Consider the following 20,340-nt stretch of genomic DNA (forward strand, 5'->3'; position numbering starts at 1 on the left):
ACAAGTACGTTCGCCACTTTTCAACGGCCCAAACACAAGCAAGTGCTTCCCTTTCAATGGTCGAGTACTTGCGTTCAGTCAATGACAATGTCCGGGACGCAAAAGCAACAATGCGCTCTGTTTTATCCTCGTGAACCTGAGCGAGAACAGCTCCTAGGCCATAGGCAGAGGCATCCGTAGATAATACCGTAGGCAGATCTGGGTCGAATAATGCGAGAGCAGGGCTGTGGACAAGCAATTTCTTTACAGCCTCAAAGCATTTCTGCGCCTCCTCTGACCAGGCGAAATCGGAGCCCTGTCTGATGCAAGCCCGCAGAGGCTCCACGAACGTGGCGAAATTAGGAATGAATTTACTATACCAGGATAGTAGACCAAGGAAAGAGCGGAGTTGTGTTGCATCTTTTGGTGCAGGAGCATGAAGAATGGCAGAAAGATGATCCTCATCAGGTTGAATTCCTTGCGCATTCACAGTATGACCAAGGAACCGCAGACTGGATTTGTTGAACTGACACTTCGATTGATTCAATTTCAGTCCGGCATCCTGCAAGCGTTGAACAACAGCTTTGAGTGTGTGGTCATGTTCGTTTTGTGTACGTCCCCAGACAATGATATCGTCAAGGTAATTGGCAACATTCGGAAGTCCTTGTAAAACTGTTCCCAACATTTTTTGGAAGGCAGAGGGTGCTGAAGCGAGGCCATATGGTACACGGCAAAATCTGAAAAGTCCTTCGTGAGTAATAAAGGCGGTCAGATCTCGGCTGTCGTCATGCAATGGCAACTGAAAATAGGCACTCTCCAAATCGATAGTGGAAAATACACTCGCTCCCCGTAACAAAGACAATAGTTCATCAATGTGAGGTAGAGGGTAACTATCCGTAACCACAGCCTTATTGGGCTCTCGCAAATCCACACACATACGAATGGCACCCGATTTTTTCTGTACCACTACTATAGGGGAGACCCAGGGCGAAGCATCCACACTCTCGATAACGCCTGACTCAAGAAGCCGTTGGATTTCCTCACTGACGGCATCTCTAACAGAAAGAGGTAAGCGGCGGAGTTTTTGGCGCACAGGGGCAACAGCTGATGAAATCTTAACTCTGTGCACAAAGCCTTTTGCACAACCGACATCTGCTGAAGGCGTCAAAGCAGACAATCGCAGAACAGGAGTAGAAATCTGGTTGGGCAGCACAGAATTGCCTTCGAAACGGAGATGTAAGCCTTTAATAAGATCCATACCAAGCAAAGCAGTACCCGACTCAACCACAAAGAACGACGTAGAGCAGGTGATGTCATCCTTAGAGACAGTGACAGGTAAACATCCAAGTACAGGAATCGGATCAGAAGAGTACGTCACCAGTTTCAATGACGGAGGCAGAAGGGCGTCTTTCTTGAAGTGAGTTTCATACAAAATTTTCGGTAAGGTAGAAACAGACGATCCAGTATCAACAGTAAGCTCGACAGGCACGGAAGTAGTCGCGGTCGTAATGACAGCACTGCACCGAATTTTATCCGTCAACGAATCATGCATATAAAGAATCTGCACTTCAGGCAAGTCAATTTCACACACTGAGCGAGCTTGTCCCGAACGACACACCCGTGAATAATGTCCCATCTTTTGACAGTGATTACACTGTGCTGATGCAGCAGGACAACTACGGTCGTTCGCGAGGTGTTTCGTAGACCCACATCGATAACACTCACGTGCCGACGAACCAGGTGCAGAAGATGACGGCTTTGAAGGACGCGCTGTAGACGGCGGTTTTGGAGGCGGTCTACGGCGATGACGCACAGCTGCAGACGGAGACTTGGCATGTATCACTTGCACAGGTACTGAACGATGACTCGATAACACTTTGGCTTGTTCACCAGCAGCTTCTGTTTGAGAAGCAATCGTAATGGCTTTTTCAAGAGTCAAGTCCGTTTCTAATAGCAACCTCTCACGAATCCGATGACTGTACACATTCTCCACTAGCTGATCACGCAACATGTCATCCAGCGTAGCTGCAAAGTCACAAGTAACCGCTAAGTCCCGTAGAGCTGCTACGTACTGAATAATGGATTCTCCCGGTGCTTGAACTCGTTTCCTGAAAACATGGCGCTCAGCCACGATGTTCCGTCGAGGAGTAAAGTGCAGTTTCAAGGCCGCAATCGCGTCTTCCACAGAATCACCTTGATTCGGCAAAGTATAAAACAATCGCTGGCCTTCAGTCCCCAAACAATGTAGAAGCAATGCTCGCCTGCGTGCAACCGGCCATCCATCTCCAGAAGCATCAACCACCAGCAAATAATTCTGGAACATCCGGAGCCACGTGTCAAAAGGGATAGCTGGATCTCCAGGACATGGCAAAAACGGCGTGGGAAACGAAGAAACAGAAGCCATCCTCATCACAAAAAAATCCTCGTCGCCAATTTGTTATGTCCTTAGTAAGAAACAATGAGGAGGCATACGGACATAAAGAATACTTTATTTTAAACAAAGCAAGTAGCAGAATAGTATAGCGCATGTAGTTGCAGGCGTAACACTTCTCACTCTCCGTCTCCTATTCCCACATACCCATAGAAGCAACCTCTACTGCCACCTACAGGTCAACATGCACATAAGAACACAACAGTAACGTGTTTAAGTTGATGATTCACGTTCAGAAGTTTGCTCGAATCTCTCACAGTAGCTCGAGCCATGGCAAATCTTATCATACAACGCTCAGTTTTTGCATTCGAGGGTCCATTGCAACACAGAAGCTCACAGTAACACCCACACTCATATCAAAACTGAGTGAAGCCAGAAAGACCCACTCGTTCATTCACACATCCAGCAAACGCATACAAAAAATACTGAACTCCTTCACATTTATCTCATGATGAGAGGAACACATTTATCAAATATATGAACTACAGAAGTTTGGTGATTACCACGTTCACATTTAACAAGCTAACATACATAATGCGATAAAGACAATCCGGATTAAATCTCGCTTGCTTTAAAGAATTGAAGATAAAAATCAATTATAACGGCAAAATAAAAATAACTTTCCAAAATAAGGTCAACGAGAGATATACAATAAAACACAGCTAAACCCAAAAAAGTTAATGTTCTTTGAAACTTAAAAGCAACTTTCTGTGGCCATTCTTCAGAGATTTAAACGTTTAAAAGTCTATATCACAGAGTCCGTGAAGGGCAGAGTTTGGACAGAAGGGGAAGATTTATGTTTATAATAAACGACAAACACCGGCCTCAATAGACTCAGGTGAGTTTTTAGGTCATGGTGTTCTCCTGCTACAGGAACTTAAACGGCTCTTCTGCTGTTGTTTGACTTCATAATTACAGTAATTAAAGTACACTATAGTGATTTCATCCATGAAGACCAAAGTACCGTCCCGAGACACACGACACAACAATATAATGAAAATCTCACCCCTAGAGCCGTTCACACCATGAAGGATAACTATAAAGAGAAGATAACAACTGCTATATTCACGTCCACACAAACGTACAATAACGTTATGTTTTTTTAAACCCGCACAAATCTTTGGATTTTAAATAGTTGTCAATGTTTTACCATGAAAAATTGCTCTGAAAGCAATCCCAACGATATTGCTTTTCTGCATTGCAATAGTGACAGACATCTGGGAGACGTCTTTTTGATTTTCCTGTTTACATCTGCAAGACGAATTTTTCTGATTGTCTACTTAACTGAAATACATCTCTGAGACGTCTGCTGTCATATGTCGTATATAAATCTAAAAGATGTTTGTGATTTAGAATCTAGGTAAAACTTCTCTAAGACGTTTATCAGTGTTTTTACACAGCAGATGTTTTCCAGATCTTTAGAAGATGTCTGACAGACGTACCTGTGCTATCTGAGACTATTGTCTTCGATTTTAAATACATTTTCTTTATCTTAATAATTACAATGATCGTTCTTAGTGTAAACAGACCTTTATAAAGTGGAAAATAATTGACATGTTCAACTTCAAAGCACACACATTGGGAAACAGGTTGCATTTCACATCTTGTATACTTTGCATACATTGAGTGTGTGCTTGAGGTTATGACAGTATCTGCTGCAGTCTGTGTAAGAATTCGATTACAAACACACACACACAGGACGGTCATGTAGGGGCAATTTTGTTGCTTCATTGGTCATCTGCGTCCGTTCATACGGCATTAGCTCTCTCTGCTGAGCTGTTCAACATCAGCACAAACCCAGCGTAACATCAGCACAACGGCTGCAGAACATGTGTGCGCACTGCACAGGGATCATACACACCCCTGAAACAGCTGAGCTTTATCTGCCCACCAGGACCTGACTGAAAACAGCCAAAACAACGCTTCATTATAACACATCTAACCAAACGCTTAGAGATCTCCAGAGAACTACAGGAACTACACAACTCATGTGTGTTAAAGATGAAGCGAATCGATAATAAAAATAATAAAACAATATTGTACTTTTAAATACATTCGTTATAAAATAATATTATTATTTATTACACGGCTCATTTGAATGCTTGATTCTGATTGGCCAGTCTTGACATTCCAAGAGATGTTATTTTCAAATAACATCCGCTCAAAACTAATAACACCCTGTAACCCGGATGCTTCAAATCATTTTGAGAAGGGAAGTTTAATATTACACAAAAATGAATTATAAGTATTTTACCAACATATATGACATTATATTTACAAATGGTTAAACCAATTTGCCTGTTTGTGATGTTTGAACGTCGTTTCTTACTTGTAAACCGAAACTAAACGGCTTTTCCTCACAGAAGGTTGGCATTCGGTAAAAACGAGCTAATAAAATATTTCAAATTCACATTTTATGTCCAGTTTTTTTCTCATGTAGCCATGTAATAAGCGGGATAATGTACAAGCAGCCTGCTGTTATCGCCAAATAAGCACCTTCAGTGTGATACACTGTCGGGGCTTATTTCTGCGATAACAACCGGCTGCCTGTACATTATAACTTGCATATAGTAGGAGAAGGTGATGATAACAATTGTCAAGAATGATACACATATAGCGTAAGAATGTAAAGATATATATTTACCCTTTACGTCATAAACAATAACTAGAAAGAAATTGGTAAGTGTGCTTGTTGCACAAAAACCTGTATGCACATTCATATTGATTCGTATCATCTTTTAAGTTCAGCTCAAATACACAGACCATTGCCAACATTATATATGTTTATACCAATACTCGACAATAGACCAAATGTACTTTACTATAGTACGTAAGGTGCTTAAAAATAATGTGTGAATATAACCTTTTTATCTCTCTATGGATGTAATCAACCAGATACTGAGAGCTGGCGGATACACAGGTTCCAAGTACCGTTATCTTTGGGAAATAAAGGAATGTCTTCAATGAAGCTCTTCACTGTATTATCTGAGGATCAGATCAATGTGACCCCAACTGTAAAAATAATCTTCTCTCAGCGCCGACAGTGGCGACAAACGCTCGCATACTCCACCGATTCAACAATTGTGCAAACTCAATGTGTGACCTGAGGGTGATGAGCGCTTCTCGCTTGAACAAGATGTTGATAATACTTCTTTTGTTGCATGAACAAAAAATGAACAAAGATAAAATGGCTAACATCTATGGCTTATCAAACTGCACGGCAACTGACGTCACTGCAGCATTTTCCCATAACTCCATTCTCCAGCAAATCAGATTCCTGCTCTCGGGATCAAGGACACCTGTGGATGAAGTTTTCTTACCACTTTGAAATCCTCTGCGCTGCATTCCACTCCTCTGTAGTAACAGGACAGCAGCATTTCTTTGATGTCGTGACCCGTGCGGTCGTAGAACTCACGCATGTTAAATGGCCGGGCCTTGAAGCTGGAGAAGTCCGCCCTTTCCTTCAGAGTCTTGAGGACGCTTTCCTCCACCAGGTGTGTGTCCCGGATCTCATACCTGAACAAAACACAACACAGCACACATACAGAATTTAACTTCTGTCCAAAACTACACTTGAAAATGATGCTATTAATTCATCTTTTTATTTTTTAAATATGATTCAGAAAAAAACATTTTGGTATAAAATATTTTGTATATGGTCTTTTCTATCTTTCTTGCATGCATTTGACCTCTTATTATTTGCTTTTATTTAATTTATTATACATTATTTACGCTCTTAAATAGTTAAAAATCTTTTTTATATTAACGTTAATATCATATTCAACGTTCTTCAAATCAACCCATCTGAAAAACAATAAAGAACATTTTTTAAATCCAATTACAATAATATCGCTCGCAATAGTTACTATGCAAATTAGTAACTAATATACAATACTTTCCCATATTGTATCATAATACAAACAGAAAGAGCGAGAGAAAGGAAGAAAGAAAGAACAAAAGACAGAAAGAAAGAAAGAAAGAAAGAAAGGAAGAATGAATGAAAGAAAAAAAGAAAAAAGAAAGAAAGAAAGAAAGAAAGAAAGAAAGAACGAACAAACAAAAGAAAGAAAGAACCAAAGAAAGAACGAAATAAAGAAAAAAATTAAGAAAGAAGGAATGAACGAACAAAAGAACAGAAAGAAAGAACGAACAAACAAAAGAAAGAAAGAACCAAAGAAAGAACAAAAGAAAGAACAAAAGAAAGAAAGAACAAACAAAAGAATGAATGAAAGAAAGAAAGAAAGTCAGAAAGAAAGACAGACAGAAAGAAAAAAGGAAAGAAAGAAAGAAAGAAGGAAAGAAAGAAAGAAAGACAGAAAGAAAGAAAGAAAGAAAGAAAGAAAGAAAGAAGGAATGAACAAACAAAAGAACAAAAAGAAATAAATAAAGAAATAAATAAAGAAATAAGGAATGAACAAACAAAAGAACAAAAAGAAAGAAAGAAAGAAACAGAGAAAGAAAGATCCAAAGAAAGAAAGAAAGAAAGAAGGAATGAACAAACAAAAGAACAAAAAGAAAGAAAGAAAGAAAGAAAGAAAGAAAGAAAGACAGACAGAAAGAAAGAAAGAAAGAAAGAAAGAAAGAAAGAGAGAAAGAAAGAAAAAAGGAAAGAAAGAAAGAAAGAAAGAAAGAAGGAAGGAAAGAAAGAAAGAAAGAAAGAAGGAAGGAAAGAACGAACAAACAAAATAAAGAAAGAACCAAAGAAAGAACGAAATAAAGAACAAAAGAAAGAAAGAAGGAATGAACGAACAAAAGAAAAAAAATATAGAAAGAACAAACAAAAGAATGAAAGAAAGAAAGAAAGACAGACAGACAGAAAGAAAGAAAGAAAGAAAGAAAGAGAGAAGGAAAGAAAAAAGGAAAGAAAGAAAGAAAGAAGGAAGGAAGGAAAGAAAGAAAGAAAGAAAGAAAGAACGAACAAACAAACAAAAGAAAGAAAGAACCAAAGAAAGAACGAAATAAAGAATAAAAGAAAGAAAGAAGGAATGAACGAACAAAAGAAAAAAAAGAAAGAAAGAACAAACAAAAGAATGAAAGAAAGAAAGAAAGAAAGACAGACAGACAGACAGAAAGAGAGAAGGAACGAAAAAAGGAGAGAAAGAAAGAAGGAAAGAAAGACAGACAGAAAGAAAGAAAGAAAGAAAGAAAGAAAGAAAGAAAGAAAGAAGGAAGGAAAGAAAGAAAGAAAGAAAGAAAGAAAGAAAGAAAGAAATTGATGTTATGTTTATGAACACTGTGTTCTATATGATGCTGTTGCTATGGTTTCACATTGAAGTTAAACATCTTAAACCTAAAACAAATAGACATTTAAACTTTATTCTGTTAGAATAAAGAACTCAAACTATATCTTGAAACTCTCTATATCTTGTCATAGCTCATTATGTCCCAATAAAACTGCTTGTACTATATTGCTTTTAATTCTTCATCACTGATGTAAGTTGCAGTGGATAAAAGCGTCTGCTCAATGTTTAAAAGGATAGTTCACCCAAAATCACAGCAGAATTTTTATTTTTGCCTGAACTATCCCTTTAAACATACTTGTAAAAAAACTGTGGGTTAAGTAACACATTCCAGTCCTTGTACCAGGTGGTCCGTTGTACCTCATTCCCACCATCACAGAGAAAACAAGATTAACATGAAATGACAGAAGTTTGAGGAAGAACCAACAGAGATTAAACAAAACCTTACCATGAGATAAATAATAAGAACTGTATTCACAACTAAATCTGCAGGCATTCCTGCTGGTATTTTTTTGGGTACTTCACCACGGTTATATCATCATATCCTTGTAATACTTTTGCAACACATTGTAAAGTGTAGCGATAATATTTTGCTTCACAGTTTCATGGTTAACATCACAAACTGCAAACATCATAAAGATTCAATTAGCCCGTGTTGTTTTCTAAAAGCCCGCCGGCCGTAAAAATGAAAGAAGAGAGAGAAGACAAGCGAATAGCTTTCCGAAATCTAAAGCGAGATTTCTACATTTCACCCGTGCTGATTCACACTTAACCTCACAATTAACCAGCAATTAAACCAGCGTGTCACATCATCCCTCATACACATCACCACACCTGTCTCACTAACAGCATCAAATGAATTATGGTACACATGCTAGTGGTCGTCAGAAAAAGAATGAAATGCACGGCTCTCAAAAACACCAGGAACAACCAGACCGGCAAAATGATCATAACATGGTGATGGCAGAAGAAGCCACACAGCAACACAACAGAACACAGCGTCTTGAGAAGAACGATCTGTTGAGAACTCAGCGTCATTAATCATCACAAGTGAGAAAATAACTTCAATTAACTGCAGAAATCTCCTGGCCTGAAGAAGATCTTATTATCTGAGATTGTACAAGTGGCTTGTTCATCTTCTCCAGCGTGAATTATTTCACGTTTAATTTAAATGCGACGCGTCATTACTCAAGTCAACGAGAAACACTGTACGCAACCTGTTTTACATCACCAACACGCCGTTTCAGAGAGAAACAGAATATGAAATAAATACACTTCGCTTATAGTGGATTCGTTTGATAGGTGGCTGGAAAATAAGATCAGCCAAGATCTTAAAGGGGTCATATGGCGCAAACACGTGTATCTTTTGTGTGTTATAAGTTTCCCATGCATGTATTAGAAACGTAAAACTGCAAAAATGTAGTGTAACCACACCCCCACAAATCTACGTCAGTTGGTGCTATGATTTGACAAAGACCGCCCAAATGTTTACGCAAGAAAGGTGGGCATACCTGTCAGTACAATTGAAGAGGAACCTTCTGTTCCATATATGGAAAAAGGCGTTACATTTCTGTCACAAGCTTGCAGTATTCGACCAATCACTACACACTGGTTAACTGGCCAATCATAACACACCTCGCTTTCAGAGTGATGAGCTTTGAGAAAAATCTGCACATTTCAGAGAGGCGGGGCAAAGAGGAGATACAAACATGCATGGTGTGTGAAAAATAAAGCGTTTTTGAACCTTAGCTCCTGTATACACATCGCATTACATTTAAAGCAAACGATAATATTAGTTTTACCCCTGTCATAGCACCCCTTTAAAAAAATGATATATACATTTATACACAAACAAACTTTTCTTTGGATAGGAGGGACCCATTCCAAGATCCCCCCCAAAAAAACCCGGACAGAATCTCTAAATCCAAACATAGAAATGAAAAGTTGATTTTTCATTATAACATTTAAGTGAAACTTGCTGTTTTGTTGTAATAAAATGCGATTCAAGTGCTCTAATCCTTAACATAGAAGAGGAGTAGTTTAACACTGATTAAGTTAAAAACACGTGTTAAAAACATAAACAAGTTTTATAGCAAAAATCATCTAAAGCTACATACAACTATGTCAAAATGATGCTATTTAAACGTAAACAATGGTGTTAAATTGTATATTCAATTTTATTGTTTTGTACAATTGCATTTCATTACTATACTCAATTAGTCATGATGAGTACCAACATTTAATTTAGCCATTTAATAAAAAAATCTAGAAAAATGTACTTGCACCATTAATTTTTATTGATTTTAAACCAAACAAAATGGCTCAATGTGCTCTAAGGTAAAGTCTTTGCTTGCTAGTGTTACTCAATAATAAGAAATATGTTAAAAAACATCTTCCAAGTAAGATATTCTTAGACAGACAGTTGGTACCTTCCAGAACCAAACGTATTTATAGGTCATGACACTTGAAAGGGTTAAGGAAAGGTTAACATGGTTTTTATTTCTCAAGATATCTTCTTGTTCCTCATCCTCTAATGACAGAAGAAGCCTCATATTCTCTTCCGGCTCTGAGGAAGACGACATGCGGATCATAGCTCAAGGTTAACTGGATTTAAAGCACAACCCCTAAAGCCACTCCTCACTACTTTAATCTGGAGGAAGAGAATCATTTCCGGCGCTAAGCGAGCACGCGTCCATATCTGGCACGGAGCTGAGATTCCTGATTTATTCACCTTTAGAGAATATTGAATTTCCACCGCCGGCCTGTTACAGGCTCTTATTAAACGCCTGCTGGGAGCAGTTACCTCGCCGCTCGCGGCGAACGCAGGAGAGCAAAGAACACAGTTATTCTGAACTCAATGTCTGACTGACGGATATCAGACTGAAATGTGAATGATCAACATAACGACGGTTTACCAGCCGGTCTGACATTATAATCACATTACTGCATTGCTATTTTAACTACCTTAATACTAACATTTTACCCGATAAATCAAATTAAAAAACATTAAAGGAACAGTAACGAAAATAATCTGTAACTTAGGAAAACTATACATTTAAAAATAATGCAAAAAATATATAAATTTAGGTACACATAATAAAGGTTTAAATGTAAAAAAAAGAAAAGAAAATCAATTGACATTTTTTTAATAGTTATTAAGAAATAACAAAAGTGTTGAAAAATTGTTTTACCCTAACCTTGTTCACAACAGTACGCTTATCAAAATGCTTTATAAGTTTAGCCTTCAGGCTCAATTTAGTGAGAAACGTCATTTTGACGTCATTTACAGAAGAAAACAAACTGCGATTTCATGTTTCAAACAGAGATGGCGATAGTGAGGCAAAAATTACAGTTTGCTGCCTTAAAAATCAAACATCTATTTCCATGGCTCATGTTGTTCCAAACAAGAATCCTACGCTTAAATACTTCAAAAGTAAAAAACATATTCTGTAGTCCGTTCAACTTTTAAATGAACAGCCTTGAGCACTTAACACTAAAACTAGTCCTCCAATCTCACGCTTGTTTTGACATCAAAACATTCAAACATTTCATAACACACAACAGAAGAAATTATGTTTTATACCACTGACATCACACACGCCAAATACGTCTGAAGACAACATGTTCAAATGTAGTTGAGCAGAAATGAGATTTCAGAGCTGGAGAGGACAAAGAAAGAGTTTCTGTGAATACGCACCGCTTCCCATCAGTTATCTTTCCATCCACCTCAATGACACTTTGATTCATGTATCCATCTACACCCATGTGCCTCTTAAACTTTAGGTCTTTTAGACTCACAGACCCTAAGGACTCTATTGAGTCAATCAGTATGGTGCCCGGTCTCGGCCCCTGCGATCACGTCTGAACTGTATGTGCATGTGTGTATGGATTTAATATTGCCCGTAGTAATCGCCGTGACAGTGGGTAAGTGGTCCTGGGAAAGACAAAATTGGATTACGCTCCATAAGCACTTTAATTTTCTGGAGATGTTATAACACATGACAGACCGCCTCTCTCTCTCTCTCTCTCTCTCTCTCTCTCTCTGGAAGTGACCGTAACTAATAAATACTGGTCTCTCCTTTCATACAGGCTTTTCCGATTACAGCAAGCGTGATTAAACTTTACAGCACAACAAACACAACACCGTTAGCGCGCTTTAACTCCGAGTGCCTGTGAAGACCAAAAACGTTTCCAGAGGATTTAACTTAAGCGTCGGGATCGTGCATTCTGGTGTTGTTATTCACGCAAACAGTTTGTTTTACATAAACCCAAGAGCTGATTTCAGTCCCATTATATAGTTTGGCTGCGCATGAAATCAATGATGGGACTAACTTAACATCTGTGCAAGAACAAATCCACTGGTTTCAATATGCTGACATTTATTTGAGTTCTAAAACAGGAGAAAATACTTTGCACAACGTGGAGACGGAACACGTGCTACACAAATGCATCGCACATGTTGTCCAATCAGTCCTCTGATTTAGCTGAATGATCTTAAAAACTCTGACTAAACTGTAAATAGTTATAATTTTGTAAATTACTAAACTGCTTTAAAAGTGCTTTGCATATTTTTTACATACAATTCCAGGTTACATGGTTTTAATTAAAATGACATCAACCAGTGAAATCGTACTCAACAGCTTAAAACATAAATCATTACGAAGCTTATCGTTGTGAATCATAGCAAGATGATTTCAACACTGTTTTGATGTATTTGCTCAAAATCAGATTTTTGTTCGTTTCTAACGAAAAGCAACTTTAAAATACAAAATGTAAATGTAACAAGCAGAGCCGGACGAGGGCTGTGAGGGAACGGCATCAGGCCGGTGATGCGAGTGATAACAAGTGTCGGCTGCGCGTTGCACCGGTCTTGCATCTCTCACGGAGGAGCTTCGGAACCATAAAGAGAGGAGTGACAGCAGTGAAGGACGAGAGAGAACCATTTTATGTTACGTTCTATTATTTTTATGTGGCCGGCAGTCGACCGTGAGGGAGCTATCGGCACATAACTTTCATTTCATTGTTTGTTTGTTTATTTTATTAAAGTTTGGTTGAATATTCGCCAGTTCCCGCCTCCTCCTAAGGTAAATTACAATAATAAAGTACGACTTAGTAGCTTGACAAAGTATATATTTAAACTAGCTTCACAAAAACACAGCAAATAAAGTCCAAAGTCACATAACTGTAACCCACAACTATGATAAGAAAGGTTTCGTAGACGCGGCGAACCAAAGCATAACTGTGTTATGTTCTCCTCGTTTTAAATCCGCTGTTCCAGCCTGTGAAGTGACTCAAAGCCTCATAGGACCACATCCCTTACGCAGAGCTGTAAAATGACCGAGGACCGCTGAGCGAGACGGGCCGCGTGTATCAACAGAGAAACAGTGAGCTTTCACAAACAGCGCTAATTACACGAGAATAAATCCCTGTATATCACATGGCTTATGAGACACCAGTTAATTGCTTCCGCTTGTCATCACTCCAATTTCTCTGAAGTCCCCGCGGCTCCTGGCCGCTACGCCCCGTCTGTGCAACGTCCTTAGAGCTGTGACTCGCCTCTCACCGCATGGCAACAGCGCAATATTAACTGCAGTCCAAATGCCACCACAATACTAATCACATATTTCTGCAGCTTACAGTATGGCCAACTTATTCCACCCTAGGGGATATTTACATTATGTGATGTTTTCCATCTTTACATTTTTTTTGGCAATAAAATGGTCTACTGAGTCAAATGGAATGCAAAAGCTTTGAAGCTTGTTATCTCAAAACTGCTAAGAATGCAGATAGAAGCTTATAATTCCAAGGCAACGGTATGCATGTACACTATACACAGTATGCAAAGCGTGCAGTACACCATTACACAATTGAGCATTATAAAATACTCTATCCCAGAATGCATTTCGCTCATCTGGACTGTGTTTGTCCAGCATGACAAATGAACCTGAAGTAATTACGGCTGTGATTTATAACATCTGTCTTGAGTGCCAATAGCTTTTACACACAAAACAAGCGTATTTATTTAAACTCGCTCAATTTAATCAGGTGAACGCCGCACACAACCAGCACACAACCATTTCAAACGTTTGAAATTGCAAACATCAATTACATCAAGTACATTAACGTATACTAGCATATAGCGATGTGTCTATCGCAACGGTTTAAGGTAACATTTTAATATTTGCATATGTATATATATATATTTAGAAATACTGTTAAGCAAACATGTTTGGATAATGATGTTACTGCATAGCTGTGAGTAAGAAGCACTTTGAAAGAGAAGAGGAAAAACTATTTATATGTATGTCAATAAAAAAAACGCTGAAGCGAATTCTTTAGATTGTTTGCGGTGAGTTATGGAAAGCCACTGTCCGACATCTTCGGTCGTCCTGGAGAGAGCCGTTGTGAATATCCCGCAGCTGTCTGTAACTGGAGAACACTATAAAGGGTAGGGAGAGAGGGTTCTGGCGCTGGAAAACTGAGACATTCGTGACATTCTAATATGTTCCAGCGGTTCTCTCTCTGAGCTACAGGCAAAACAAAACACCGGATCGATTGGCCAAATATATCCAGCATGAGGGAATTTCTTTTTTGCAAACGCTGAAGCAGGATTATGGGCACGGATGTGTGTTTGTGAGGATGATTCAGGTGGACGGGGGTGTGGGTATACGTTTAAATCACGCAGAACTCTGGCAAAAAAGCAAAGCCGTAGGAATCAAACAGACCAAAGCGAATCCTCTACAGACTCATACCGATGGAGAAGAATGAAGTGTGCATCTGTTTCAAAACCTGTTGAGAAGAACTTAAGGAGTTACGAACACGACGTGACCAAAGAAGCTGTCAGGTCTTCAAAACATTGAACTATCCGAGATACCTCAAGATCAAGATATGACACAACCGACAGCAAAAAATATCAGTTGCTACCAAACAAAAAGAAATAAATGTATCTTTGAATGAGAACTCAATACTTCAAACACATGCTTGACATCTCTACTGATCTCATTTCTGGGTGTGATATCTTTTAAAGTGAATGTTATTTTTGAAGATGAGTCAGAAGAGATCAGAGATTACCCAGAAGCATTCAGTAATGTCCTCGTGTTTACTCTGTCAGTAAATATAGAGTAATGCTACACGTCTGTAACTCGGCTAGCATTTATTGGGCTCTTTTGACATGCGCTGGTAAGCAACCACCCACAACACGACCACAACAGACTTGCAACCACATCCAGAACATCTTAGGAACCTCTTAGCAACGTTCTGGCAACCTTGTAACAACGCATAATGTTTAGGAAGAAAACTGTTATATAAAAATTGGGAAGTAGTAAACTCTCATTAGATACATGTTGACTTTGTTGTTAGGTGGGTGAGCTAGTAATGAAAACCTTGAGTACAGGGTCTCTTTGATCCCCATGGCGATTGCTTTTCACATTTAATATATATCTGCGACTCTTCTTCTGCTCAGTTTGTCTAATAGGATTTCTCCTAAGGAATTTTAGGAGCAACCTCAGAGCAATGAGACGTCCCCCTGAGTGCACAGGACACAAACCACTGGGTCTATCAGAGGTATATTTAAAGCATTCACACTAAAAAAAAACTCGGACCACATCAGGAAATAAAAGATCATGCAGAGGACCAACACAGGAATCTGTTAAACCCACATTTTCCTTCCACACCTCAAAGCTTCACTCCACCCATAACTGAACTCAAGACCTCAACCAGACATCTGAAGTGAAGATTTGAACAAAACCCTGACTGTACATTTGTAGTTATTCAAAAGGTTATTGAAAACAAACTAACTTTGTATAGCCAGTAGAGATGCTGATGGGTTCAATGAGAGAACACGGTGTCATTCCTGCAAGAAGAAGTCAAACTTCTTTCGCTCTGACAGCTTTGGTGTTGCCATGAGCACAACACATGGTGTTATCAGTTACACACCGAATCAATAACGATTCACTTCAACAGCTTCTCAACACCTGAGGCCATCAAATCATTTCTCATTTAATGACAAGTCAACAATTCACTGAAGCCCGGTGACTGGAGATTTTACTTTCAAATTAAACTTTGTGATAGCCTTCAAGTTCTTACACACAACGACAAGACTTAACATTTAGTCAATTTGTCAAACAATTTTATCCAAACCAAGTGGTACATCACCATAAAGAATAAGCAACAAAAAGTATCAAATCAAATAATGTTAATACACCCTTATTTCAAGATTGTGACGATTTCATTTCACAGTGTCTGAAATGTTAGCTCGGCCACATTTAAGTATACTCAAAAAAAATGTCAAGTGTCAATAAATGGAAAATGTTTTATGTACTATTTTTGGCATTTTACCTAACAATGCCAATTTAAAATTGTCAATATAGAAAAAAACAGGTATAACCAACCAATCTTATCAAACTACCAAATGCTTTCAAAAGTTCAAGTAAGACTTTGTAAACTTGAAAGCAGTTTTCCTCACGGCGGCCACTTCAACGCTACAGCTGTATTACATACACACATCTCTGTTTTATACATTATTTAACCAATTTCCTTTATTTAATCATTTGCCTGATGCATTTATTTTCATACTTCCCTGAAACTCTGTGGTAAAAGAATGGCGCTAACAAGGCGAAGATCGTGGGTTCGATCCCCGGCACATACTTAGAAAAAAAAATTATAGGGTAATGCAATGTAAGTCGCTTATCCAACGCGTCTGCCAAATGCATACATGTAAATGTAATACACCCTTTAATATTTTGCAAGGGAAAACAAACATAACTATTTACCTGTCAATAAAAACTCGCTTAAAAATAATTAATTTCAGCGTCAACCGCGTTTCCAGAATATATTTTTTAAAAGTCTCACCTCTCCAGTTATCTCATAATGAAAGTAACTCCAACACTTTATACTATACATGTATTTTTAAAACATTCTCTCTCAGACTATATCGATTTAACGTGTCTCGCGCGTGTTTACCTCACCTGCGATTTAGCAGCGCGAGCAGCTCGCCTGCGTGATACAGGTCGTTGCGGCTCACGCTGTCGAAGCGGAAAGAGTTCAGGTTGCAGAAGGTCACGGCGGGGAACGTCATCTTATGTGCCGTGACCTCGTCCAGCTTCGTGACGTGGGGGTACTGGAAGTAAAACTTGATGCGGTCCACGCACACCATCACCAGAAACGAAAACGAGCCCAGGAAAAACAAGATCCAAATGAAGCGTTTAACGCACTGGCGTTCGTAACTGAACACGTGCGAGATGCCGTGAAGGGTCGAGCGGCTGGCGAACACCTCGATGGGTGCCGGACGCTGGCAGTCCAGGTTATCGTCGGATTCGGTTTTGAGATCCATGGTTCGCGAGGGTCTTCTTTAAAGTAGTCGGTGAGGAACGTTTAGATGGTTAGTTGATCTTTACAGATGAACCTGAAGGCAAATGATGAAGATCGGAAACAAGGGTTTAAATATCCCATCAAAGTCAAGAGCACAAGTGTCAACACAGCTTTCCAGTAGGATCCACCCACTGCCAAAAAATTACAATTGTTTAGTTGTTACTCCACAGAGATACTTTTACCCGAGCTGTCCCACCCCAGGTACTCTAACTGGTGTAACCTAATAGTTTGGTAAATTCACTGCCTTAAAATCCAAATGTTGATCTTAGATGTTGCAATATAAAACAATTTTAGACAATAAAGTCAAAATCAATTTTACAATCTAGTAGAGTTTTAAAAACGATATCGAGTATTCGCGAATTCCGAGCGATTATTCGACCGCATGAAGTCCTCGTGATCTTAACTCAAATAAATCTATAGTTGCAAGCGTCGGTATCTTCACTTCCTAGTCGGTATTTTCACAAAAATAATCTCCTCGTGTAACTGATGTCATAGATTTCAACGCGTCCCAGTCGGCTGGCACACGCGCACGAAACGCATCGCTTGCGAATGTCTTCACATCGTCCGCTGGATACACAGCAGCGGAAAGAACGCAGAAGCGTGCGCGGTGTCAGTCCCGGGCAGATCGGGTTTCGGGTTGTGGTGATGATGGTAGCACAGATGATCTCTGGATGTTGGCATCACCCTCAATGCGTGTCCGGCTCTCTTAAAGTCTCGTTTTGGTTGCTTTATAGTCCTCTTGCGTCAGGTCCTGCGCGCGCTGGGGATGCAGACACGCGTGTCATGAGGAATCACGGACTGCACACTGCGACTGTCTCACCATCACTCTCTCTACAGACCTATAGACCATTTCTCTAAAGAGAGAGAGAGAGGCACAGAGGGAGGGGGACTTGATCTGTTGGAGCCTTTTTGTATGTTTCACTTTACGCTTTTTTCCTATATTATATCTTTTGTAGGAAATTATAAATCATTATTTCTTGCTGTATTGTTATATTTTATTTTAAATGTTCTTAAAAAAATTACAACGTTGTTTTTCTACATTATAGAAAACGCAGTTTTTATAATAGGCCTAATTTTGTAGTATATTATTGGATTTGTGGTTGTTCTCATTTCCATACTTCACATTTTATGGTTACTTTATTTATTCACATTTTGCCATTTTATGGTATTTTTCTATATTATAGAAGATAATATATTTTTTTCTGTAATACATTTATTACACAAATATTATTTTAATGTCTATTTTGATTTTAAGCTTTATTATAACTTTTTATTTAATTTTTACCTTCTTTATAGCATTAACTTACATTCAATTATGTGTCAAATCAAAACGTGTTAAAAATGTTCAAATAAACTGATAAAGAGAAAAAAAAGATAAAAAAGTAACTTACATATTATTGATGTTAATCTTATTTAATGACAAAAGTTCATTTATGATGTTTGCCAAAGCAAATAAGCAATTATTTGTCATGACAATAAAGACTTATTTGTCATGTCAATAAAGACTATTAAAGCCCATCTATTGAAAAGATTTACTTCTCCTGCTAATGTGCACTTATCAAATCAAAGTGCTCCTCGTTTACTTTGTGTATCTGTTTGGACAGACGTGCTGACCAGGAGGTGCTGGAGTGATAAATGAGTTAGTAGAAGGACTGATGAGTATTATTAAAGAACCTCACAGCCCAGGGGTGCAAGACAATCCACCCATGAAATTACACTGAATGCATTCTAATTCCCGGCCGTGACAGTATCGGCTAACGCTGGGTGTCGCTGTCACAGATCTGATCAATAGAAGAGGTGATGTCGCCCACAGCTGATTATCAACCTTCAGGAACACACTCTCCGGTGTGGGTCTGTTAATGGACTGCACAAACTTGTGCTAAATTCATTACGAGCTGAGATAGAGAACGGCCTGCGCAGGTAACCTGTGACCTGGACCTCCGAAATGCTCTGAATATGATCTGGATGATTATTGATCCATCATGAGGATGTAGAATATGAAACCAGACTCCTGAAGTGAGCTTAAGGGTTATTCCTATGGGCCGCTGATAAAATGGTTATATAGAGCTGTATATTCTTATCTGCCATCCATAGGCGTATGTGTGTTTTAAAGCGGTCGCCAGGCTTCCGGTTTGGTGATGTATAGGGTTAAAAAGTATGTGGTCTCCAAAATACTTCTATAAATAAATGCTTATATGTGAGGTCATAAGATATAGAAGTGGAGAAGCTGTATATGAAGTATAAGACATACGCAGAAACAGATTGAGGAAACACCAATAACACTATTTATCAACACAATCTCATGAGGCAACATAAAATAATGAAGTACTCATCCATTGTTGTGAGAACAAAGACATCTGTTAGACCGCTAACATGTGCGGTGTGAAACAGGCCTGTGCTTTGGCTCAAAAACAAAACAAACATAGAAAGTAAATAAGCAAAGCTGCTTCAAATTAACAAGACATCGACATTCAACACTTCAAAAAACACTTAATTCTCGTACTCCATTAAAAACCTCATATTTTAGAAAATACAATGTAATATCTTAGGCCATTTTGCTTTTCAAGTATACTGAAATAACAAATTATAGGATTAACATAATTTCTTATACGAATTTGCATAATATTTGCACATAGATTTTATTAAATCAAACTTCTTAGATGGATTTACAAAAAAATTAAGTTAATCCAACTATTTGTTCCTGTACAGGAATACATTAAAAAAATACAAAGGAATTAATTTTTTGTTGTTGAAAATAGACAAATATTTTCTGTACGACACACTTAAAATAAGAGCATGGGTCTGAACAGACTTCAAAAAGTTTGTTTAGAGCTAAAATTATCGTTTGTCTCTCTACCGCCATCTCTGTTTAAAACATAAAATTGCATTTATCTAAGTTACCAAAAAAACTTAGCATAAATTAAATGGTGCAAACCAAAAGCTCAAATTATAAATTAGCATTATTACCTACAGTTGTAACACTTATGTCCTTGCACAATATATAATTTATTTTCAAAATTTATTTTAAAAGTTACAGATTGCAGCTTTACAAAGCGTTTTAGAGTGAATAGTTTTCTCAGATCTGCAGACCATCTGCTTCAGTTTTACAGAAGCTCCTCGTGCCGCTCCGCTCTGTTCGCTCCATAATGTTCATCCACAGATGTACAGCGCAACAGATTTAATTGCTGGCGGACGGAAATGCAGGTAATGAAGGCGACAGAATGCAGAGAGAAAAATGAATCCATCAACAGCATCCTGGGACAGTTTACAGGAAGCTTTCTATACGAAGGAACGTGAAGATAATAAGTGCGAGAGAGAACG

The 20,340-nt window shown here is 38.4% G+C and overlaps 1 protein-coding gene across 1 annotated transcript in view; it reads right to left on the reverse strand.

The window, feature by feature from the left end:
- The window catches only part of asic1b (acid-sensing (proton-gated) ion channel 1b), a 120,771-nt gene extending 102,965 nt beyond the window's left edge, over positions 1-17,806 (reverse strand). Inside the window, exons 1-2 of the mRNA XM_056758195.1 lie at positions 16,617-17,806; positions 5,731-5,926 (exon numbers count right to left, since the gene is read on the reverse strand). Of these exons, the coding sequence (XP_056614173.1) occupies positions 5,731-5,926; positions 16,617-16,981 (561 nt within the window). The 5' untranslated portion in view covers positions 16,982-17,806. The remainder of the gene's footprint in view (positions 1-5,730; positions 5,927-16,616) is intronic.
- Positions 17,807-20,340: the final 2,534 nt, after the last annotated feature.

This window comes from Triplophysa dalaica, chromosome 10 (genome assembly GCF_015846415.1).
Source record: "Triplophysa dalaica isolate WHDGS20190420 chromosome 10, ASM1584641v1, whole genome shotgun sequence".
Taxonomy (NCBI): domain Eukaryota; kingdom Metazoa; phylum Chordata; class Actinopteri; order Cypriniformes; family Nemacheilidae; genus Triplophysa; species Triplophysa dalaica.